Here is a 26,188-nt window from a genome sequence, read left to right as displayed (position 1 = left end):
CACACATAGCCACCTGGGGCAGTCACACACACACACACACACACACACACACAGCCACTGGGACGGTCAAAGACACACACAGCCATCTGAGGCGGTCTAACACACACACACACACACAGCCACCGGCGCCGGTCAAACACACACACGCAGCCACCTGGGGCAGTCACACACACACAGCCACATGGGACAATCACACACACACAGCCAATTGGGACGGTCACACACACACACAGCCACCTCGGGCGGTCTAACACACAGCACATGGGGCGGTCTGATTTCTCTGAGCAGCTTTTCTTCACCCAATGTGTTTAGAGAGTTAGATTCTCTTCATCGGGTATGAATGATGAGATATCACTTATGGAGTTTTTGTTTGGGGATTTTTTCTCTTTACACGTTGCCTGATGTGGAAAGTTCTACTCTAAAGAAATACTCTACAAATAATACTCTGCAGCATATTGACTCTAAGGAATCATTTGCATTTGTGTTTCTTTGTTTTATGTATTAGTGAATACATGGGAAACGCTGAGTCAATCATAATGTTCCAAAAATTAACTAGAGTTCCAGCACTCACTGACTTTCCCCGAAACGTTGCCCCCCTTATTACCCTCCCCCCATCATTTTTTGTTTACCTCCCCCCTCACTCTCCTTGTCTATTGTCTATCCCACTCCCTGTCCCTTTGTTCGGTCACCCCCACCACCTTGTCCGTAGGGTCCACTGTTTACCCGCTTGTGCTACATCACTCCAAGTTTTGTTATATTATGTTGTGCTTACATTAAATTATCTACACTTTTGGCGTATACCCAGCTTTGTTCATTTTTCCCTAAGTCAGTGAGTGCTGGAACTCTAGTTAATTTTTGACTATTGGTTTTGGGGGTATTTGGGTCCCCTTGGTTCCCTGAGCACCCTGCGCATTACTACTTATACTGATTAAGTGAGTGCTGTCTATCATCTTTATTTTGGTTTAATCATAATGTTCCATTTCAGAGGCACATTTTTTGGAGATACCAGAAGGTCTGTGACCTTCACCAGCTTCTTTATGACCTTGTGCAAGTCACATGCTGCCATACTGGCCAACTCTCCCTGGGATAATTTGTTGCATAAATCGCATTTTTTTGTTTTCTCCCTGTACACAATACACAAACACACAAATTGCATACAATGTACAATATATAGTATTGATCTGTATTTATTTACATGGCTTACACAACGTATTCATCTTATATGTCTGTCCTTCTCTTACCTGTAGACTGGTAATAGTAGCATTTTTAGTGGATAAATATGCCATGATTCCTGCGATTAAATCTGGTGTCCACACATTGCTGCTAAAACTGAGAACAGAAGAAGCAAAATGAGTCCAGAGTCCGTTTCCCTTCCACGTGAAGTTCTGGTATTTCCTCCCCATGCATCCAGAGAAACGGACAGTTCTGACTAAATTGGAAACTGGTGAGACTGACCCTTTAACCCTTTAAATATATTACTGTCATTAGGTCACCATTAAAGCTGCAGTTCAAGCTGTTGTTTTTATTTGAAAAAATTGTTTTCCCCCTGTTCAATACGTGCATTAATACAATCTGCACACTGACAAGCGATTAGCTAAGCTGCTGATCCATCCGTTCTCCTGTAATCGATCGCCAAAGATTCGGCTTGGGGGCTCACTAAATGCATCTTGTGTCCTCTTCTGCTGCACTGACAGCCAAAGTTCTGTGAGGAAGATCATGTGACCAGGCAGGCACTAGATTCAATTGGTTCACTGCTAGAGAGAGGGCAGGGCTCAAAAAGGTGATGCTGTTTCAGAAGGGGAAGGGAATATGATTTTGTAAATGGTTGCTATATGAACACAAATGCCTGTTACATTAGAATACATTCAAAAAGTCTTTACATTTTTTTTTATTTTTTATTTTAAATGCTACAAGTATTTTCTCATAGTACAGAACGGATTTATTTAAACACACATGTAGGATATTGCTTGAACTGCAGCTTTAAAAGTCTCACGACTCTATCGAGTGGTCATGCAGAAGGAGGGCATAGTAAGCTTGGCTGGGGTGCTGAGCACGGAGGAGAGGGGCCTTTTGTGGACTAATGAAACAAGCCCCAAAAGGGCTGGAGCCGGCCCACAGACCCCAGCTAAGGGTAATAACAGTTTCACAAAACAAGGATTCCAAGAGCCACATGGAGAAGGTGACACTGCTGCCTTCTAATCAATGTGTCGTACGGAGCTCAATGTGCTCTTCTGGTAACCTGCAGCGACTATTACTACATACCTCAGAAATGGGTCTCTGTAGATGCAAGGGGGGGGGCAGCATGAGAAGTTTTTGCTAGTCCTCGTGTTGTCTCTCTCAGAAGAGTCTCACCGTATTGTGCTTTGTAGACATTTGGCGAAGCATTTTATGGGAGGGGAGAATACATGTCTCTGTGGAATTTAATGGATCCGCTTATCTCGTTCTACTCCACTTTATTTATAGAACCATAGAATTGGGCGGCTGGTGGGAACCAGTTGCCGCACCGCGTCTGCCCACTCTCCTATCTCCCGTAAGACCTCAGACCCTGTTTGATCTTTGGCTTCATTTCGCATTTAGCCTTATGTCTATCCCTAGCCTGTTTGATTCCCCTTACTGTATTAGCCCCTACCACCTCTGCTGGGCGGCTACTCAATGAATCCACCACCCTTTCTGTAAAGAACCACTTCCTCCCATTTCCCCTTCGCTGCCTCCCTCCAGCTTCAGAGAAGGACCTCTCGTTCTGGGACTTTTGCTAAAATAAATTATTATTAACCCCTCCCCTGCCCGGGGCGTTTCATTGGGCCGGCGCATTTTTGCTTCTAGAACCAAACGTTACCTTTGAAATTGCAGCATGCCAACCAGACCTGCAAGAGAAGCCCACAAATACAATGAATCCTATCTGGGCTGCGCAGGCCACATTGCTTCGCTCGCCTGGCGCTGAAGGATTTCAACCTGTTCTTCGAGTCGGAATAAGAAAATGAAAGAGCGATATTTTTTTTTACCATTCAAATATTTTCCGGATATTATTTCATCCTGAAAAACAAACCAAAAAAAAAACAATACGCATTATATTTTAATTTCCAAAAAATGTCTGGAAATGTGTGAAGTATACCAGTATTACTGACCAGTCCTTTCAGCAGCTGCGCGGGCAAATCTGTAAGGAAGAAAATACATCTGAGCGTTCAATAATACCATGATTACCATACCAATTGATGTTATGTGAAATAACATTATTAGGTGTAGTTTCATAGTACAAAATAAAGTTATATATATTTAAATATATATCTATGAATGTATGTATATATGTATGTATCTCTCTCTATCTATCTATATAGTATCTTCTTCTTCTTATACTATATTAGTGAAAGCACTGTATGTTTGCCTGCCTGCCTGTCTGGATGTCCGGTGTCCCTAGCGGCAATCTCATTGGTCCCTTGGGCCGCCCACCCCCGCACACCTCTCATTGGCCTCACACACTCACACCACCCCCTTGGCCCGCCCCCCACACCTCGCATTGGCCTCACACACTCACACCACCCCCTTGGCCCGCCCCCCACACCTCGCATTGGCCTGAGGCGGAGTGACGGGCCAAAGGTCCACAAAAAAAAAAAAAAAAAACACACACACACACAGTGTCACACACACACACACACAGTGTCACACACACACACACACAGTGACACACAGTGACACACAGTGACACACAGTGACACACAGTGACACACACACACACACACACCCCTACCCCTCTCTGTCCTCTCCCCCCTCCCCATCACACTCGCCTCCCTCCCACTCCATTCCCTCCCGCTCCACTCACCTCCCACTCCATTCCCTCCCAGTCCCTCCCCGGCGGGGGGACACGCGCCCACCTAAGAGGCGCCCGGAAGCCGCTCCACTCCCTCCCGCTCCACTCACCTCCCTCTCACTCCATTCCCTCCCGCTCCACTCACCTCCCACTCCATTCCATTCCCTCCCAGTCCCTCCCCGGCGGGGGGACACGCGCCCACCTAAGAGGCGGCCGGAAGCCGCTCCACTCCCTGCCGCTCCACTCCCTCCCGCTCCACTCACCTCCCTCTCACTCCATTCCCTCCCGCTCCACTCACCTCCCACTCCATTCCCTCCCAGTCCCTCCCCGGCGGGGGGAAACGCGCCCACCTAAGAGGCGCCCGGAAGCCGCTCCACTCCCTCCCGCTCCACTCACCTCACTCCATTCCCTCCCGCTCCACTCACCTCCCACTCCATCCCTCCACAGTCCCTCCCCGGCGGGGGGGACACGCGCCCCACCTAAGAGGCGCCCGGAAGCCGCTCCATATCCCTCCCAGCTCCACTCCCTCCCTGGCGGGGGGTTGGCACACACGCGGCCACCTAAGAGGCGGCCGGAAGCCGCTCCACTCCCTCCCGCACTCACCTCCCTCCCGCTCCACTCCCGCACTCACCTCCCTCCCGCTCTACTCCCTCCCGCACTCACCTCCCCCGGCGGGGGGACACGCGGCACCTAAGATGGCGGCGCCCGAAGGAGAGGTGACGTGTGTGTGTCACTGTGTTGTGTGTGTGTGTGTGTGTGTGTGTGTGCCACTGTGTGTGTGTGTGTGTGTGTGTCACTGTGTGTGTCACTGTGTGTGTGTGTGTGTGTGTGTGTGTGTGTGTGGTGTGTGTGTGACACTGTGTGTGTGTCTCTCACTGTGTGTGTGTGACACTGTGTGTGTGTGTGTGTCTCTCACTGTGTGTGTCCTGTGTGTGTGTGTCTGTGTCACATGGGGGGGGCAGGAGGGGAGAGAGAGGGGGGGAGCGGAGAAACATACAGGGGGAGTGGAGAGGAGAGACCCGGAAATTTTAACCAACCCACCCCCCCTCCTGTCCACTCTCCCCCCCCTCCTCCCTCCTCCCGTCCGCTCTCTCCCCCCCCCTCCTCCTCCGTCCGCTCTCTCCCCCCCCTCCTCCTCCCCCCCGCTCTCTCCCCCCCTCCTCCTCCCCCCCGCTCTCTCCCCCCCTCCTCCTCCCCCCCGCTCTCTCCCCCCCCTCCTCCTCCCGTCCGCTCTCTCCCCCCCCTCCTCCTCCCGTCCGCTCTCTCTCCCCCCCTCCTCCTCCCGTCCGCTCTCCCCCCCTCCTCCTCCCGTCCGCTCTCCCCCCCTCCTCCTCCCGTCCGCTCTCCCCCCCTCCTCCTCCCGTCCGCTCTCCCCCCCTCCTCCTCCCGTCCGCTCTCCCCCCCTCCTCCTCCCGTCCGCTCTCCCCCCCCTCCTCCTCCTCCCGTCCGCTCTCCCCCCCCTCCTCCTCCTCCCGTCCGCTCTCCCCCCCCTCCTCCTCCTCCCGTCCGCTCTCCCCCCCTCCTCCTGCTCCCGTCCGCTCTCCCCCCCCTCCTCCTCCCGTCCGCTCTCCCCCCCCTCCTCCTCCCGTCCGCTCTCCCCCCCTCCTCCTCCCGTCCGCTCTCCCCCCCTCCTCCTCCCGTCCGCTCTCCCCCCCCTCCTCCTCCTCCCCCTCCTCCTCCTCCCGTCCGCTCTCCCCCCCTCCTCCTCCTCCTCCCCCTCCTCCTCCTCCCGTCCGCTCTCCCCCCCTCCTCCTCCTCCCGTCCGCTCTCCCCCCCCCTCCTCCTCCTCCCGTCCGCTCTCCCCCCCCTCCTCCTCCTCTCGTCCGCTCTCCCCCTCCTCCTCCCGTCCGCTCTCCCCCTCCTCCTCCTCCTCCCGTCCGCTCTCCCCCTCCTCCTCCTCCTCCCGTCCGCTCTCCCCCTCCTCCTCCTCCTCCCGTCCGCTCTCCCCCCCTCCTCCTGTCCGCTCTCCCCCCCTCCTCCTCCCGTCCGCTCTCCCCCCCTCCTCCTCCTCCTGTCCGCTCTCCCCCCCTCCTCCTCCTCCCCTCCTCCTCCTCCCGTCCGCTCTCCCCCCCTCCTCCTCCTCCCGTCCGCTCTCCGTCCGCCCTCCCGTCCGCTCTATGTCCGCCCTCCCGCTCGCTCTCCGTCCGCCCTCCCGTCCGCTCTCCGTCCGCTCTCCCTCTCCTTCCGTCCGCTCTCCCTCTCCTTCCATCCGCTCTCCCCCTCCTCCAGCGGGAAATTTAACTCACGGGCAACGCCGGGTCTCTTAGCTACACGCACACGCACACACACACATGTAGACACACACACACACATGTAGGCACACACACACACACGCACATGTAGACACACACACATGTAGGCACACACACACACGCACACACAGACGTAGGCACACACACACACACACACACACATGTAGACACACACACACACATGTAGGCACACACACACACACACACACATGTAGGCACACACACACACACATGTAGGCACACACACACACACATGTAGGCACACACACACATGTAGGCACACACACACACACGTCGACAGACACACACACATGTCCACAGACACACACATGTAGACACACACACATGTAGACAGACACACACACACACACGTAGACAGACACACACACGTAGACAGACACACACACACACACCTATACATACACACAGCTATACACACACACACACACACACGTATACACACAGACACACGTATACACACAGACACACGTAGACACACAGACACACGTAGACACATGTAGACACACGTAGACACACAGACACGTAGATACACGTACACACACACACGTACACACACAGACACACGTACACACACAGACACACGTACACACACAGACACACGTACACACACAGACACACGTACACACACAGACACACGTACACACACACACGTACACACACACACACCTATACACACACACACCTATACACACAGACACACGTATACACACAGACACACGTATACACACAGACACACGTTTACACACACACGTATACACACGTATATACACACACGTACACACGCATACACACACACGTAGACACACGTATACACACACGTACAAACACACACACGTATTCACACACGTATACACACAGGCACACGTAGACACACACACACGTAGACACACACACACACGTACACACACACACGTATTCACACACGTATACACACACACACATAGACACACACACACACACGTAGAAACATACACGCACGTAGACACACACACATGTACACGTAGACACGTACACACACACATGTACACGTATACTCACACACATGTACACGTACACACACACATGGAGACATACACACACACACATGTAGACATACACACACACACGTATACACACACACGTATACATACACATAATGTATACACACACACGTGTATACACACACGTATACACACACACACACGTGTATACACACACATGTATACACACACACACACACACACGTGTATACACACACACACACTATCCCCAGCACCACCACATCAGCACACCGCTATCCCATGCCCCCCCAGCACACTGGCATTCTCGGCTCCCTGCCATTCTCAGCCCCCATCAACACCATCAGCACCCACACATCGGCACCTTTGCACCTCCCCCATCGGCACACCACATCCGCACCCCCACATCAGCACCAAACCCTCCCAAATCAGCACACCGATACAATCACCATCAGTACAGCCACAGCAGCACTACCACCGCACATGGGCCGCGTTGACCACTCCTCACCCAAATGCCACACCCACACCACAAACATCCCGGGCAACGCCGGGGCTCTCAGCTAGTATTTCATACAAGTCATGCTTATATTTTCTAAGCTTCTTCTTCATCCTACAGATATTTCTTTTAATAAAACCCTTTTAATATTAAATCACAAATTACTTTGATCACTATGTTTAAAAAAAAAAAAAAAACAGATTTGTATTTCTTTCTTTTCAGAATCGGAATTGGGCAAAGTGGGTTCCCGAAGCCCCAAATAGTGCCACATCTCCCGAACACCTTGTGTCCCTATTTTGCTTAGCTGAGCAGGGGACCTGGTTCCCACGGCTTCCTGCAGCGTAAGGCTAAGGCCCCGCTCCCAGAGTCAGCGCGCCCGCACTGCAGACAGGCGGGGCGCTGACATACACAGACCGCGATATGCGGTCTGTAGGGAGCGGGAGCCGGAGCGGGAGGTGGGCGGGAGTGGGAGGTTTGAGCGGGAGGGGGGGCGTGGCTTGAATGGAGGGACCCGCTACTCTCCCCCCCCCTCCCTCCACGGACTCGGGCTGGAGCTGCTAATGGTAAGTAAAACACACACACACAGGCACTCATATACACACACACACACACATACACACATACACACATACACACACACACAGAGGCAGGCACTCACGCACACATACACACACACAGACAGAGGCAGGCACTCACGCACTCAGACACTTACACACACACAGACAGGCACGCACACACTCAGACACACACACAGACAGGCACGCACGCACTCAGACACACACACAGACAGGCACTCATACACACACATACAGGCACACACACACAGACAGGAACACACACATACACAGACACTCACGCTGCTTTCCCTCCACACTCCTCCCCGCTCCCCGAAGCCTCTCCTCCTCCCGAAGCCTCCCCTCCCCATTGGCTCACAGCCAAACCACGTGACGCGTCAATGCTAGGGATCACCATTTTCTTGTGTCCCATAGCGGCTGACGCACCACAGCGTGTAGTGTGCTGTGCCACCAGGGGGGACCGGGACCGGCTCGCGAGGATTCCCCTGCTGGTGGAGAACTCGCGTGTGGCCGCCCGCGCCAACGAGCGCAGCGGGACCGAGGCCTAAGGCTTTGGTCCCGCTGCGGCCGCCGACGCGCGCGGCTGCGGACCACCAGCTGCTTGCTTCTGTTCTTGATGTCCCCGCTGGCTCCTTCCGGCGAGGCTGACTGCGTGCTGTGACGTGTCAGCCAGCCGGAGCTACAAGGAGCTTGTGGTTTTGGTGAATGCAGCGTCACGTGACACGCAAGGCAGCCAATCCGATTTCCCCCCCCCCCTGCTCCGATCCCTCCCGTTCCGATTTCCCTCCTCTGCTCCGATCCCCCTTCAGCGCCGATCACCCCCTGCTCCGATCCCCCCCTGCTCCGATTCACCCCCTCCCCGTGTGTATTTGTGTGCCTCCGAGTGCGTGAGTGCCTCCGAATGCGGGCTGAGGGGCCGTCCCGCTGATGGGGCCGTCACGCCCCTTCACGTCATGGCCACGCCCCCCCACCCATTTTGGCCACGCCCCCCGTGCCGGAAAAAAATCACTGCAGATCGCAGATCTCGGTGCAGTGAATTGCACGCGCCGCCGGCAAGCAAAGCGACCGTGCGGCCGCGTGCAGCGGGGCCTTAGCCTTAGCCCTGAGGGCAGCGCACAATACAGCACGGGTTACTCTTCCCAGCAGATGGTTCCCCTGGGTACCTGGAACAGCAGAGTTCTGGGCCGCTGCTGACTCTGGGGGATTCACAACCACCAGCAGGAGGCAAAGCTTCATTCCTTTATCCATCCTAAAGTAACAAGAACGGGCTGTGTTTGATTTGCGTTGGGAAAAACACAGACGAGCAATTTACACTCCTACTTAACCCTTTATCTGTCAGGGGGACCTAAAATGCATGCACTATATAATCCCTGTTTTATAGGATTTTCACAACTACCCCCGCTCCCCCCCCAAAAAAGAAAAGGCCATAGAGAATGCCCCTTGTGCTGCATAATGGCTCGGTATCACAAACAATAAACAAAGCAGACTTGGCAAGGGTCTGTTTTGCATTTTATAAGGAAACAGCTGCACTGGGAGACACCTCGTAGGTTAGCTCTGCCCCGTATAATTGCTAGGCGAGTCCCGCATGGCTCTGCTTTATAATATACTTTTACACTCTGCTGTTCTGTGCTGGTTTTAATGGCGATGCTGCTGCTCAGTGAATGAGACAGATCTAATTTCCCAAACAGGGGGGTCCCTTGTAGCTGGTTCTACAGTTTCCTTGTTCTTTCCAACTGACTTCAACCCCTTCATTGCTGAATGGGTCTGCAACACACTGAAAGCCTATGGAGTCGCTTGATAACATAATAAGGTGCCCTATTTGGCAGGGAGGTGTGGGGAAAGTATTCCTCTACACCAGAGGTTTCCAACCTTTTTTTAGATAAGGAACCCACCCTATAATTATATTGTGAAATTCTGTGGAACCCCAACCCTCTCTAATAGCGCGTCTGAGATCAGATGCATTGTAAGGAACCCCAACCCTCTCTAATAGCGCGTCTGAGATCAGATGCATTGTAAGGAACCCCAACCCTCTCTAATAGCGCGTCTGAGATCAGATGCATTGTAAGGAACCCCAACCCTCTCTAATAGCGCGTCTGAGATCAGATGCATTGTAAGGAACCCCAACCCTCTCTAATAACGTGTCTGAGATCAGATGCATTGTAAGGAACCCCAACCTTCTCTAATAGCGCGTCTGAGATCAGATGCATTGTAAGGAACCCCAACCCTCTCTAATAGCGCGTCTGAGATCAGATGCATTATAAGGAACCCCAACCTTCTCTAATAGCGCGTCTGAGATCAGATGCATTGTAAGGAACCCCAACCCTCTCTAATAGCGCGTCTGAGATCAGATGCATTGTAAGCAACCCCAACCCTCTGTAAATAGGGTCCATAGTCTGAGCTGTTGCAATGGGTTGCTGGGCCCTGTTGTGGTACTAAGATTAATGCCAAAGGCGCAGGAAAGACATCACCTTGCTAGGTGCCCTTGTCATGGAACAGAAATACCAATTTCTGCCTTCTCTGTTTCACCCCCCCACCCCCCCCCCCCTTTCCTTGGCAGCTCTGCCTGCTAGCTGTATTTGGATGTTACTTTCCTTGCAGTTTCACTCCCAGTGCAGATGGAATGGATACATTATGTTGCCTTTTTTCCTTCCAGTCTGTCACACCCCTGGTTGCTCTGGCAACATCCCCAGTCCTCCAACTTAAAGCTGCAGTTCTGTCAATATCCTGCATGTGTGTTTTTTTAATAAATCAGTTCTGTAGTAAGAAAAAATACTTTTAGCATTTTCTGTTTTTAAAAAAACAACTTTGAAAGACCAATTTTCTTGTATTCTATTTTAACAACCATTTGCTAAGGCACTGCCCCTTCATGTCCTGGCACACCCCTTTGTCAGCCCTGCCCTCCCTCTAGCACATGTCAATGCAGGAGTGCTCATGAATATTCATGAGCTTCCACTGAGTGACAGAAGCAGAAGAAAAACATATGCCAGCTCTAATGATGTTACCAAATTTCGCCGATCAATACATGGAGAACGAATTGACCTGCAGCTACACAGTTCTTTAGGCAAGTAGAGATTGCACACATGAAACTATTGAAGTAAAAAAATAAATTAAAAAAAAAAAAAAAAAAAAAGACTGAACTGCAGCTTTAATGGGCTTTCCCATTCCCCCCTGTCCCTGCTGACAATTAGTATGGCCTGACCCCTATCCCTGTGTCACAAGCAGTACCCACTGTCTTCTACTTCCTATCATTGGCAGAGGGAGTACATTCATGTTACACCCCTATGGCAAGGCCAATTCTTTTTACCTGCCCTTACTACAAAGCACCCACAGAGATACACCTTTCCAACACAAACATCTTATCCACAAGTGCCTGTTTTTATTGCTGCTTTCCTAAATAAAGTGAAGAAAATATACAGGACTTGTTGTGCTTTGGAAAGAGGGCTGAGTTGAAGCTAGCTGGGTTCATTCATACCCCAGACTTGACCCTGAATCCAGAATAGTGAAAAGAAGACCGTGTGTCTTGGGGACACACACACAAGAACTGCTACTCAAAGACTTTATGCTAACACAGAGCAGTCTCTGCAGACTGACAAGCAGCAGCCTTACAAACAAGCACAGCACAAGCTTATGATCCACACTGCTGTTCAGAGCAGCCTCTACAGCAGAAACAAGCGACAGCTTCATGCTAAGGAAAGTGTTACATTGCACAGCTTTACAAAGCAGCAGCTTTTTGGAAAACAAGCAGCAGTTTTAAACAGCAAACCCAGAAAAGCAAACAACTTTGCACACAAGGCAGCAGCATTGCAGACAGACAGTTCATAGCACACAGAACTTTGATTGCCTTCTCTGTTTTTGAGTCCACCCTCTGCACAGTTTCTCAGTGAGGAGCTACCATCTCACCTAACCTTGCGCACGTCCCCACGGCCAGCGCCACGCCACCGGACACCTGCCAGGATACGGGTCAGAGCCACCGGACACCTGTGAGAACAGCTACCACTACGCTTAACGCTGCAGGACACCTACCGGCACTATCCGAGACAGTCATCCATCGCTGACGCAGGTAAACAGACCGCACGCCACACGCACTGGCTAAAGGCCTACACACACCTGCAGCATGGCAGAACTCAGATCCTCACCAGACATCACGCAGGAGAGTGACCACTCAGACACAGACCGCGGCGCAACTGCAACAGGCGCAGGCAGACGCAAGGCCTAAACGGATAGTTACAATGACACAAAAGGCCCGCGAAAAATATGAGACTGACATTGAAGCGCACCGCGCTAAATTAGAGTTGGCCTGGGAAACAACCACACTTGGAATACGCAATGTCGCCGGCGCTGGCAATTCCGTACAACGGCTCGAGCAGGCAATAACTAAATTAAAGATAGATCACTCATGCTACCAAGAGCTGTCAGAGGCATACGTCACTTACTTGGCCAGGGCTAACACCGGCGAAAGCCTGCAAGAAAGGGACTTGCAGCATAATATTGACTTGATACGTGACAGCCGCATGCGAACCGCCATCACGGAAGCCCAAAGCGAGAGAAAAGAGCTCCTCCTGGAGACCGCATCGCAGCGCTCCACCACATCCATACACTCGTCAAGGTCAGCAAGATCAGCGCAATCTCACGTGTCTAGCGCAAATGCCACGAGCCACCGCAGAGGCCGCACGTGTCAGGGCCGCATACGCTCAGAAAGAGGCAGCCATGAAACTAGAAAGGGCCCGCATAGAAGAGGAGCAGACAGCCGCTGCCACCGCCACTGCAGCCACTGCATGGAAAAAGACAGGTGGACGTTAACCTAGAGGGCCTAAATCAAGAAAGGGAAGCTGCTGCCGCCATGGCCCAAGCCAAGTCTTAGAAGCAGCTGCGCAACAGGATGGCGGGGAGCAACCGTACAGACGGATAGCCTCAGAGGATCCAGCCCAACGCACTGAAGACTACGCAAGGAGCCTCTTCAGTGTAAACACCAGCGCACCATCTCAACACGAAGGGAGTGACTTCACAGACACGGAAGACTTGCTAGGTTCACGTGGAGAAGATGCCGTTCCTTTAAGGGATCACGCTACCTGGGATAGCCACAGCCGCAACAGTGACCCAAACGCCAGCGCGCATACGGATGCACTACAACAGGCTCGCAATTCAGGTACACCCACACGGGAATACACAGCCGTTCACATTGACCAGCAGTCATCACGCGTCCACACCAAGGAAGAGGCGACCGCAAGGACCCTCACAGCAACTACCTCAGAACGCGACCAACACGCCGATGCCTCAGGCCTGACAGACATGGCCAAGTACATGATCCGGCGTGACATGGTGCAAACAGGACTCACCAACTTTGACGACCGTCCTGAGAACTACCGGATGTAGAAGTTCACGTTCAAGGACGCAATCAAGAGCCTGGGCTTCTCAGCAAAGGAAGAGCTCAACCTGCTATCCAAATGGCTGGGAAACTAATCCAGGGAGCACGCAAATAGACTTCGGACGGCAAACGCGAACCACCCCCAAGTAGGTCTCAACCTAGTATGGGAAAGGCTAGAAGAGTACTACGGTAGCCCCGAAGCAGTCGAAGATTCGCTCTTCAAGAGAGTCGACAGCTTTCCCAGAATCACAGCTAAAGACTACTCAAAGTTACGAGAGCTTGGGGACCTGCTGCAAGAGCTGGAGTTTGCAAGGAAAGACCATTTCTTAACAGATCTCAACTTCCTAGACTCAGCTCGCGGAGTGAGACCCATCTTGGAGAAGCTACCCTACAACCTCCAAGAAAGATGGATTTCACAAGGCTCCAAATACAAAAGGGAGAAGCAAGTCGTCTTCCCTCCTTTCTCATTCTTGAGCTCCATCTGCGAAGCGGCAAGGACAAGGAACGATCCCAGTTTCATCTTGGGTGCACAAAACACACGCAGTGCAAGCAGCCTGAGGAATGAGAGACCAGTGGCGAGATACGGTAATACTCAAACACCCATCTCGGTCCACAGGACGGACGTGTCTCCCACGACCCAAACTACTCCCGATCAGTCGGTCGCCGGAGACGAGAAACCAAGGGACCCAAACAGGGAATGTCCCATACACAAGAAGCCACACCCACTTAACAGATGCTTTTGGTTCAGGATGAAGTCCCTAGAGGAACGCAAGAAATTACTCGGAGAATTCGGAGTTTGCTTCAGGTGCTGCGACTCCACGACTCACCTAGCCAGAAACTGTAAAGAGGCCATCTAATGTGCCGTGTGCAAAAGTGACAAGCACGTAACATCTCTACATCCAGAGGCACTGACACTTCACCAACTCAACAACCCATCCTCCATAGCGGAGCATGGTGGGGAGGAAGGAGAGCCAACATCTGTCACTTCTCAGTGCACCGAGGTTTGCGGAAAAGGAAGTGACAAAATATCCTGCTCCAAAATATGCCTCGTCACAGTGCACCCCCAGGGACAACCTGAGAGGGCTATCCGGATGTATGCAATCCTCGACGATCAAAGTAACAGATCATTGGCGAAGACGGAATTCTTCAACTTATTCAATTCACAAGACAATGCCTCACCCTACACCCTCAGAACCTGTGCAGGGTCAACTGAGACAACAGGGAGAAGAGCAAGCGGCTACGTCATACGTTCAGTGGATAACAGAGTGAAGATAGCACTCCCCACCCTCATCGAGTGCAACTACATGGCTGCAAACAGGGACGAGACTCCCACACCAGACGTGGCACGTCATCACCCGCACCTCAGAGGAATAGCCAACTACATCCTGCCGGTAGAACAAGGCGCCAAGATCTTGCTGCTGCTCGGTAGGGACATCTTGAGGGTGCACAAAGTCCGTAAACAGCGTAACAGACCCCACAACGCACCATTCGAACAAAGACTTGACCTACGATGGGTGATAGTGGGCAATGCGTGCACTGATAAAGGACACGAACCAGACTATGTCAATGCCCGCAGAACGGTGATAACAGAATGCGGACACACATCTCTCTCCAAACCGTGTCTTGGCCATCTCCAAGTGACAGGAAGGCCAAGAGAAGAGAAGAGACAAGGTCATACTCCTGAGACCAACAAAAACATCTTTGCATCAGAGGGATGTGACAATGGCCTAGGATGCTTAGTTGTCCAGACAACTAAGGATGACAAGATGATTCCACCGAAGAAAGAAAGTAACCTCCTGAAGGTGACCGACAAAGGGATCTCCCAAAAGAAAATAAACAATCGGACAGTCATCCTGCGAGCAATGTAATAGCTAAGACGTACAGCCATTCCTCTCCACAGAATACCAAGTGGCAAAGCAGCCAGCCGCCACGGCTGGTACAGCTGCAAAAGATTGCACCCCACAGGTGAAGCCACAGGGGCAAAAAGACTGTCCTCTCACATCTAAAAAGAGACAGTCGAAGAGACATTTCATAAAGGGATTTACTAGGGCAAAAGAGACTGTTCTTCGTCACATCCAGGGAGCAAATAACCTCCTGACGGCAGTTAACAAAGAGACACAAAAGCGTTTCACCAAACTATGTGGAGATGTTCTCGTGCAAGAGGAATGCACCGATGACTTACGGTGCACAGCGTTCCAGACAACAAGGGACGACGACAAGCAAACACCATCGAGGGAAGATAAAGGACTTCCGAGGTTAACAGTCAAGGAGCTCTCCAAAGACGGACCGGGCAGTTGGGTGACTCCGCTACCATTCCGTTCACCAAAAAGACACCTCCCAAACAATAGAGAACATGCCATCTCTAGGTTCTCTTCGCTCCGCCGCAACCCACAAAGGGAGCCGGAGACCAAGAATCAAATTGTGGTCTTCACGCGGAAGAGATTCCCTAGCGGACACGCAGAGCCTTCACTGAAGGAAGGTAAAAAATGATGGGCACCTCCCATCATCTGGTGTCCACCACCGTCAGAAACCCTGACAGATCTGGGTAACGTTCAGCTCCAATACTCAGCACCAGGAAGCCACTCCAATGCTCAGCACCAGGAAGCCTCTCCAAACGGCGCACTACTCACTGGATCAGACTTGACAACCAGTCTTCCAGGGGCGTTGATCCGCTTCTGCAAGGAGCCAAAGGCCATCTTCCGCCAAACGCCAGGTGATAGGGTGACAGACTACCACGACTGGCATATCCACGAGGTAATGCACTATGTAGAGAAAACTACAGAGACAAAAGGACTGTTCTCTCACAAAGTTGAAAGAAAACAGTGCAAGAGACCTGTACACAAAGACATTGTGGTGCAACCAGCTAACCTGGAGCTGTGCATCCACCTGGCCTCCCTTACCAGAAGGTTTTGGCCAAAGGACATTGATGCCAGTGGTACCGGCCAGTATCACCTCGCTATGTGGACATGGACCTTTGCATTGTTATGTTATGTTTGCATTGCACATATGCTCCACATATTCTGTTATATAGTGGTATCTCCAGATACCAGACGGGGAGTGTCATGGAACAGAAATACCCATGTCTGCCTTCTCTGTTTCACCACCCCCTCCCCTTTCCTGGGCAGTTCTGCCTGCTACCTGTATTTGGATGTTACTTTCCTTGCAGTTTCACTCCCAGTGCAGATGGAATGAATACATTATGTTGCCTTTTTTCCTTCCAGTCTGTCATACCCCTGGTTGCCCTGGCAACATCTCTAGTCCTCCAAGTTAATGGGCTTTCCCATTCCCCCCTGTCCCTGCTGACAGTTAGTATGGCCTGACCCCTATCCCTGTGTCACAAGCAGTACCCACTGTCTTTTACTTCCTGTCATTGGCAGAGGGAGTACATTCATGTTACACCCCTATGGCAAGGCCAATTCTTTTCACCTGCCCTTACTACAAAGCACCCACAGAGATACACCTTTCCAACACAAACATCTTATCCACAAGTGCCTGTTTTTATTGCTGCTTTCCTAAATAAAGTGAAGAAAATATACAGGACTTGTTGTGCTTTGGAAAGAGGGCTGAGTTGAAGCTAGCTGGGTTCATTCATACCCCAGACTTGACCCTGGATCCAGAATAGCCCTCGTGTCCCTAACCTGCCCGTGCCTCCAAGTTAAAACCATCTCCCAAGCTCCCGGTTTTCATGTAAATCATAAGAAAGTGCTAAGCCTTCATACTCGTGAGTTCATGCAAATAGTTTTGGCACAAATGTAAAACTCCAAAATGGTGCGTTATTTCAACATAAGGAAACATTTTAGAGGGTTTATTTGACAATAAAATATTGTTAAACTTTAACTCCAGGGTCACATTCTTTGTAAGCACTTCTGGCACCGTTTAAATAATTTGAATGCACCATTAATCTGATGCTATTTGCCTTCTTTTACCTTTCTTTGTTCTGAAAGGTATGTTTAACAGGATGACTAGACGGTTCACATCTTGATATTTGATCCAAGGTAAGGCTTAAAGCTGCAGACCAGGCAATATCCTACGTGTGTGTGTTTTTTTTAAATAAATCAGTTCTGTGCTATGAGAAATTACTTGTAGCATTTTTTTTAAAACCACTGAATGACATTATTAATGTATTATAATGTAACAAGCATTTTCTGTTTCTATTGCAACCATTTACAGTCACATCCCGTTCCTCTTCTGAAACAGGCTCTGGCACACCCCTTTTTGAGCCCTGCCCTCTCTAGCAGTGCACCAATTGTATCTAGTGACTGCCTGGTCACATGATCTTCCCCACAGAACTTTGCATCTTTGGTCCTCTTCTGCTGCACTGACAGCCATTTAGTGAACCCCCCAAGCAGAATCTTCGCAGATCGATCACAGGAGAACGGATCGATCTGCAACGTCGCTAATTATCAATTATCCTTCTGTGGATTTTATTGATGCACATATTAAAAGGAAAAAAATAAAAATAAATGGCAACCAGCGTCAAATGAAGCCGCGGGGTCCTGTGACGGCCGCCGGAGCCGTACAGGGGGGCGGGGCCCGAGCCAGAGGGGAGAAAGGGGGGGTGCATTAAGGAAAGTTTGCGCACCCCTGTTTAGTGTATGAACAAGTTAATCAAATTCAAAGGACAATGCAACAATTTATATAATCACATGTTCACTTGTCCATAATACAAACATATTGTTGTGTCTCAGTCTTTGTTCAGATCTATCAGACTTGGGTTAGAATGAAACCATTAATGGGGAAGTGTGATGCTATCTTTATTTTGAGGATGTCCGTGCCAATGTTTTGAGAAATTTCCAGTCAAAAGGCTCATGCAAAGTGTTCTGTGTTTGACATTCTCACTGTTGCAGTTAACTTCACATGTTTCCTTTCAATGCAGGTGTTATTATTCTATATACTGTACATGGGGATCTATTCCACTTTGCACCCAAAGTACATATTTCTATTTGGTACTTCGTTGATATCAATGATGAATCTGCTTATATTACTGCATCTGCTGCTGTACATCTCCCAGGAAACCACTGAGGCCGAGTCCACGCTGGTGCTGAGCGCACTCCTTCTTGGAGAGCGCTCCAAGCATGAGCGCCGGCTTGCACACGCGCGCGGGGGAGGGGGCATTGCGGGTAGTTGAGAGTGCGGCTAAGTAAAGATTTTTTGTTTACCTACGCGCCGATCGCGGTTGGGCGTGTGTGCACGCGCACGAGTGGGGACTTACATATATCTATATATGTAATTCCCCGCGGCAAGCGCCGGCCGGTTCAGCCCGATCAGCGCGAGCGCTAGCCTTAGATTGTGAGCTATTTGGTCCAGGGTTATCTTCACCAGTTTATACAGTATGTGGCGTTCTTATTCCTGTATTGTATCTGTATTCCAGTAAGTTTTAACCATGTCTGCAAGCTTATTCTGAAAAAGTATTGTATACTGTACATGACCAGACCTCATAACAGTAACCGTGCAGTTAAGGTAAACAAAAGATATATGTTCAACTTTTAGATTAATGTTAAACTAGGTAGAACATTTATATGCATATCCTATTTATACTTCGAAATATCCCGGAAAAAGCTGCACAATATTTGCTAATAATGTTTCACATAAATATTAATAATCTCAATCATTCATTTTCTTAGTTAACTATACAAATAAATCCCAAGTTACACATACATAGATTTATTTAAGGGACAATTCAGAACATTCCTATTGTCTCATATAAGGTCAACACCCTCCCACATACTGTGCTGCGCTACTTAATATGTTGGTGCCATGCAAATCAAAGATAAGTATCACGTTATAATCAGGTCAGTTTTTGAACGATTCTAACACCTTGGCATTGTAGTCGGCTCTGGCACCACAGGGGTTATATCTACTTATACGCTAATGCATAGCAAACTGGAATACCTTTACATGGAAAGACTCGTAGAGAACTTTACAAGGTGAGTAAGCAAGGTAACTTACCTGGCTGGCGGATGCAGGTTTGAGGCTGCTCACTGCAGCTGCTTGTCTGTTCTACAGTGCAGGTGAATGAAAGGCTGCCACCGGAGCATTCCCCCTGTAATAAGGTCAGTGGCGTCGCCAATACAAGAGCACAAGCCCCACTGTGAACATTCTGCAGGCAGGGGGAGTTACTGCTTCAATACTACACGGGGTCCGGTGACAAAGAGCAAAGAAATGTAAAATGCAACAATACACCTGCATTTGTGCAGGCGTCCACGTACAGAGCGCTTGACAGCAGTAATAGATGCAACAAACTAATATGAGATGTGATATGTAATGGGAAGAAACGCTTCAAATATAAAAGTAAATATTAGGACATGGAGTCCACGCCCCTCAGAGCTTACACACGGTATGTAGGGAGAAACAGTACTAAGGTGCTTTGGTAAAAGTGTATGTAAGGGACGACTACTTTGGAGCTACTGAAAATGCTATGTTAAAGAGGTGGATTTTTAGACAGAGCATTCCAGAGGTGCGGGGCAGTGACCGAGAGAGGTTTTAGGCAGGAGAGGGCTTTAGATACAAAGGTGGTAGACAGAAGACATCCTTGAGTAGAACGTAAGGCCGGTTCTATAGTGCGAGCGTGCGCTACGCCATGCGCAGCAGCTTTAGTTGGCTGAGGTTAGTCAGCCTTTCTACAATGGTGCCGCGCGCGCACACGGCAGTGAGCGTAGAAGCGGCCGACGGGAGAGGATGAAGAAAATAAATTCCCGCTACTACCGCCGCTGAAATGTGTGTGTGTGTGTGTGTGTGTGTATGTGTGTGTGTGTGTGTGTGTATGTATGTATATACAATGTTAATAAATAATTTATTAACGTATTTATTTATTTAAAACATATTTATCACACACACACACACACACACACACACACACACACTACCTTTCCAGCCTGTCGCACGGACTCTATACACACAAAAAGTGTGCGTCACGTGCACGCGCGCACTGGCGCACACACTATAGAACGGCCCTAAGAGTCGGGACAGAGTATAGAGAGAAATTAGGGCTGAGATGTAAGGAGGGGCAGAGGGGTGTATAGCATTAAAGAGAGAGGAGGATTGTGTAAGTGATGCATCATTTATCGGGAAGCCAGGAGATTGTGTCAGCAGTAGAGATTCCTGATCACACAAGGTCATTACACAAATGTAAGCCTGATTCCTAAACACAAACCCTCACTGACTGAAAGTGCTATAGGTACAGTGGGATGATACCATGTGGGCCGGCAGAAGAAAGGGAAAAACTGCTTGTCATGGACAAATATAAAAAGATCCGTGCAGCAGAGACAGCACACAGCCAGGTAAGTGTAACAACTGTATTCACATCGATAACACAAGGCCCTGCATCCAACGTTTCGGTCAGCAGAACGTGACCTTCCTCAGGGATGTGGCCATATATATATACTAGCTGATATACCCGGCGTTGCCCATGAGTTAATTTTCCCGCTCCCCCTCTGTCTCCGCTCCCCTCCTCCGTTCCTAGCTCCATTCCCTCCCCCCCATTCCCAGCTCGGTTCCCCCCCCCCGTTAAGCTCTGTTCACCCCCAGGACACCTCGCATCACTGTCCTCCCCCCCCCTACACCGGACAGCACTCTCACCCCCCTCGACTTCACAGCACTCTCCGCCCATCCACCCCACATGACACGCCCCCCCCTGCACCCCACATCACTCTTCCCCCCCCTGCACCCCACATCCCTCTCCCCCCCCTGCACCCCACATGACACGCCCCCCCTCCTCCCCACATCACTCTCCCTCCCCTGCACCCCACATCCCTCTCCCCCCCCTGCACCCCACATGACACGCCCCCCCTCCTCCCCACATCACTCTCCCTCCCCTGCACCCCACATCCCTCTCCCCCCCCTGCACCCCACATGACACGCCCCCCTCCTCCCCACATCACTCTCCCTCCCCTGCACCCCACATCCCTCTCCCCCTGCACCCCACATGACACCCCCCCCTGCACCCTACATCACTCTGCCACCCCCTGCACCCCACATGACACGCCCCCCCTGCACATCACTCCCCCCCCCCCTGCACCCCACATCACTCTCCCCCCTGCACTTCACTCTCCCCCCCCTGCACCCCACAACACTCTCCCCCCTGCACCCCACATCACTCCCCCCCTGAACCCCACATCACTCTGCCCCCCTTGCACCCCACATCACTCTCCCCCCCCTGCACTTCACTCTCCCCCCCCTGCACCCCACATCACTCCCCACATCACTCTCCCCCCCTCCACCCCACATCACTATCCCCCCCTCTACCCCACATCACGCTCCCCCCCCCTCCACCCCACATCACGCTCCCCCCCTTCCACCCCACATCACGCTCCCCCCCTCTACCCCACATCACTCTCCCCCCCCTCCACCCCACATCACTCTCCCCCCCTCCACCCCACATCATCCTCCCCCCTCCACCCCACATCACCCCACATCACTCTCCCCCACCCTCCACCCCACATCACTCTCCCCCCCCTCCACCCCACATCACTCTCCCCCCCTCCACTCCACATCACTCTCCCCCACCCCACATCACTCTCCCCCCCCTCCACATCACTCTACCCCCCTCCACATCACTACCCCCCCCCTCCACATCACTCTCCCCTCCCTGCACCCTGCGCTTGTTCCCCCCTCCCCTCTCCCCAGCGCTGGGTCACCCTGTCCCCGGCGCTTCTTTTCCCTCCCCCCTCCCCGGCGCTCCCCGCTGAGGGGAGATAGAATGGGGCCCGCGGGTGGTGAGGAGAAGCGGTGGTGGTGGTGAGGAGAAGCGGTGGTGGAGGTGAGGTGTTGGGGGCCCCCCCACCCCCTCCGGTCGTTACCCCTATCCCCGGCCGCTCGTTCCCTCCCTGGTGCTCCCCCCCCCCCTCCCTGCAGATCGATCCGGTCTCCTGTAATCGACTGCTTGCCCCGGGTTATTTAATTCAGTTCTTGCACAGCATTTTGGGCAATGTAGTTCCTAGAATATGATTGATTGGGCAGTTACTAGATACAATTGGTGCGCTGCTAGAGAGAGGGCTCAAGAGCCAGAGCCTATCAGAAGGGGAAGGGGCTGTCACTTTGGAAATGCTTCCTACATTAGAAACATTAAAAACGTCTTTAAAATTTTTTTTTTTTTTTTTTTAATGCTACAAGTATTTTCTCATAGTCCAGAACTGATTTATTTTTTAAAAACCACGTGTAGAATGTCGCTTGACCTGCTGCTTTAAATGACATTTGGGTTTTGTTTCCTCTTCTTGCTCAGATCCTTTGCACTTGGATGATGTGCTTATTTCGCCCTCTGGTGGTAGTGCGCAGAATCAGCAGTCCCCTTGGTACAATGTTATTTTTTATACATGTAGCCCTGGTTCCCCCACCCCTAAGTGAGATCAGGGGGTGGTGACTGTAAATACGCTACTGGTGCTGCCCTTTACCTGTTGGCTCGCAGGAACCTAAGCCTCCGCCGCTGGGAGCCTGGGGTGAATTACTCTTACATGTGGTGCAGCGCCTTCACCTGTGAGGGATCGCAGCAGAGTGGGAGCAGCCCCTCACAGGGAAACAATTACAATCACACAGCTTTAGAAAGAATAGAAAAGAGCTTTACTGGAACATTACTTATCTCTAAGGTAACATCTTATAACTCTACTGTAATATCTTATGACTACCAACGTAAGGCACAAGTACCCACACACCTCGCAGGGCTGTAACCCCACACCCTGTACCCAGCACCCCAAAGTCCCACACCCAACCTCCCTGGTATGTGATACAGCGCTGCCCACAATGTGTATGTATTTGTTGGTGCACTTGGTTACGATACCTGCCCAGTGCACCAGCACCTGGGCCCGCTGATCTCTTTGCAAAGGATCTGCCGGTCCGCGATCTCAGCGACGTGATTTCCACACGAGAGCTGTCTGCTGGGGGAATCCAACTCTGCAGCAATCTCTCTCTTCTTAGGGATCTGGTCTCAGACCACAGCCATCAGGGCCGCGCAGCACTGCAGCTGTGTCCCTGAACTCTATTGGCAGCACTAATGGGGCAGGTTCCCTATCCTAGAGCCTGTCCCTACAGCAGCCACGAACTCCTGCAATGTCTCAGGGCCTAGCTGGGGGCCTAGGGGATTACGGGCCTAGTGCAGTGGGTCCCTGACCCCTGCACACACAACCTCCCCTATCTGTGTCCCAGCTCCTACTGACTCACTGCGCAACAATGTAACTCCTTTCCTCAGGGGAAGCTGTAAGCCCTATTGGCTCCCTGGCGTCAGGTGGTATCTCTGCCCCTATGTCTCCTGGGGCTTGTAGTCCCTTCCAGACCTCTTTTGTATTAGGGCAGCGTGCGCGATCCTCACTGCACCTGCGCAACAAAGTAATGGCCGCCGCTAGCCCTACCTGCGCATGCGCGACCCTAGGGAGTCCCTACACTAAGGGTAATGGCCGCCGTGACTCCCAACACGTACCATGCATGCGCGAACCTCGCGCCAACCGCAACATGGCCGCCGGATCACCTCTGCGCATGCGTGGACAGGGGAAACATGGCAGCGCCCTGCAACTGATTCGCCCCCGCAGCAGCCACAGTCCATGGGGGTCCCTGCTTGGCAGCGCAGGTAAGGGGGCACTAGGGGAACCCTGCTACATACACAAATGGAAACACTATTTCTGGCTATTTCCGGCTACGGGGATCCCCGATCCCCGACATAGTAATCACAGCAAGTAGTCCGCTCCATATAAACAAAAATGGCGGTTTAAATATCCAGTGTCATGGGAGGCAACAGGAAGCTGCGTCGTTAGTCGCGGACTCCTATTGGGCCACGTGGTGCAGGACATTTAAATAGAGATCAGGGGGTGAACTGCGCTTTAAATATGATAAATAAGTGTCCGTATCAGATTTACAGACTTGAAAAATCTAGTTGCCAATAAAAACCATACTGTACAACTCCTATGTAATTTTGTAACTTATTTTTATTGAGTTTCTTTTTTTTTTTTTTTCATGGCACATGGTAGGGGGGGTGAGGGATACAGAAAGTAAAATTGGGTGGGTGAACTTATCTTCACACTCGGGTAAAGACAATACGTTTGTGGACAGGACTTCAAACCCTCAGTTATATAAAAAATGAAACGACTGTTTTCCTCAGAAAGGAGGGTACATATTGGGGTGTGGCCTGTCTCGTTCATATCAGAACATTTGGTCATAGGGAGTTCTATGGCGACGCCTTTACAGAATTAATTTGTTCCTCAAGGATGGGGGAGTTTTCGTGCCTCCTTTAAATGTGAGCCATGGATCCCATACTCTCTGAAATTTGTGGTGGATGTTCAACATTGAAATTAATTTTTCCATAAGCATTATGTCCCAGATTTTATTTTCAACCTGAGCCATACGGGTGTTTTTGAAGTGAAAGTTCTTGGCTGGCACCTACAGAGTTTAAACCCTGACGGAAGTGACGTAACACTACTGATGGTCGCGCACACGCGCATAACAACCTTCTAACCCACACGGAGATTGTAGGCAGCGCATGCGCAGATGATGAGGTTGTAATCTGTTCCATGCATACGCAGAAGCCCATATTCGCTTTCCCCTCCGCATGCGCAGTAACGGCACAGCCGGCAACACATGCGCAGGATCTACCGGCGCGCCACGAGCATGCGCAGGACCACAGATGTCGGGCGCAACTTCTATTATCAGCTGCCTGGACCCCTTCCTATGCCCGGCCCCCACCAAACTCTCTGCTGCACAGGTGTGTCCCCTCCCTTAAGGTCACCGGCACGACCCTTCCCAATGCTATAGAGACACACACACACATTCACACACTCACAATAACACGAGGAATTCAGTTTAAATATATAGTGCAAATAGCTAAAACAGGGTGTGTGCCGAGCACGCGCGTTCTAAATCACACTTCTTTGCGTTTTGGCACGGAAATTGGGTTTTGATTTCTAATTAAAAACATCACCATCACAAATACAATTTCTGTGACAAAAGACAAAGAAGTTTAACTTAACATGCGCATGCTTGACACACACACACACACACACACACACTTTTTTTTCTCCTTCCTTGAGCTACACATTTTAATGGTTATCAGTTCATCTGTGCATCTATGTTCTCGATGGGGTTAAACCATAGATAGGACCGTGTGTCCAGAGGGATGTTACATTCTGTGACATGACTAATCACGCCTTTTACTTTTTTCCCCATAGGGTGCTAACCTTGGGACATGTCCACCAAATGTGAAGGAAAGGGCCCTTACGCGGCATCCAGTTATTCGCTGAACATACGACCCCCTCAACTCGTTTAAAAAAAAAAAAAAAATCAAATTAAAAAAAATTATTACCAGATTGCAAATTCACGTGTCCTAAACATTTGCAACTCCCTTACAGTATACTGACTATTATTCCATGAGCTGGAGCACAGGGTAGAGAGACGAGTTTCACCACCCGTTACTGTAACTTTCAGAAAACCAAGTAACAAAAGCAGTTTTAGGTTGTGCGTTCCACCCTAACTGGCACCACGCACAAACGCACAAACGCACTGAAGTACTGAAGTACTGAAGTACTGAAGTACTGAAGTACTGAAGTACTGGTGTGCGGGATCGGGGTCTCGCGCGCTCTCTCTGCAGCCATTTAAGTTAATTGGAACACACCGACAAGAACACTTGCTCTCCCGGAGGTAGCATTTCCATTAGCACATTGCCGTCATTGCATTGCAGAGAGCCTGCTCCATGTGTAAA

The 26,188-nt window shown here is 51.0% G+C and overlaps 1 protein-coding gene across 1 annotated transcript in view; it reads right to left on the bottom strand.

The window, feature by feature from the left end:
• OTOA (otoancorin) overlaps window positions 1–19,676 on the bottom strand; it is a 92,809-nt gene extending 73,133 nt beyond the window's left edge. Inside the window, exons 1-6 of the mRNA XM_075565076.1 lie at window positions 19,462–19,676; window positions 9,311–9,396; window positions 3,126–3,154; window positions 3,003–3,033; window positions 2,837–2,864; window positions 1,242–1,329 (exon numbers count right to left, since the gene is read on the bottom strand). Of these exons, the coding sequence (XP_075421191.1) occupies window positions 1,242–1,329; window positions 2,837–2,864; window positions 3,003–3,033; window positions 3,126–3,154; window positions 9,311–9,395 (261 nt within the window). The 5' untranslated portion in view covers window position 9,396; window positions 19,462–19,676. The remainder of the gene's footprint in view (window positions 1–1,241; window positions 1,330–2,836; window positions 2,865–3,002; window positions 3,034–3,125; window positions 3,155–9,310; window positions 9,397–19,461) is intronic.
• Between the last annotated feature and the right edge of the window lie 6,512 nt (window positions 19,677–26,188).

The sequence above is a fragment of the Ascaphus truei genome, chromosome 11 (assembly GCF_040206685.1).
Source record: "Ascaphus truei isolate aAscTru1 chromosome 11, aAscTru1.hap1, whole genome shotgun sequence".
NCBI classification, from domain to species: domain Eukaryota; kingdom Metazoa; phylum Chordata; class Amphibia; order Anura; family Ascaphidae; genus Ascaphus; species Ascaphus truei.
The sequence above is the reverse complement of the archived record's forward strand: the minus strand, read 5'-3'. Positions and strand labels throughout refer to the sequence as shown.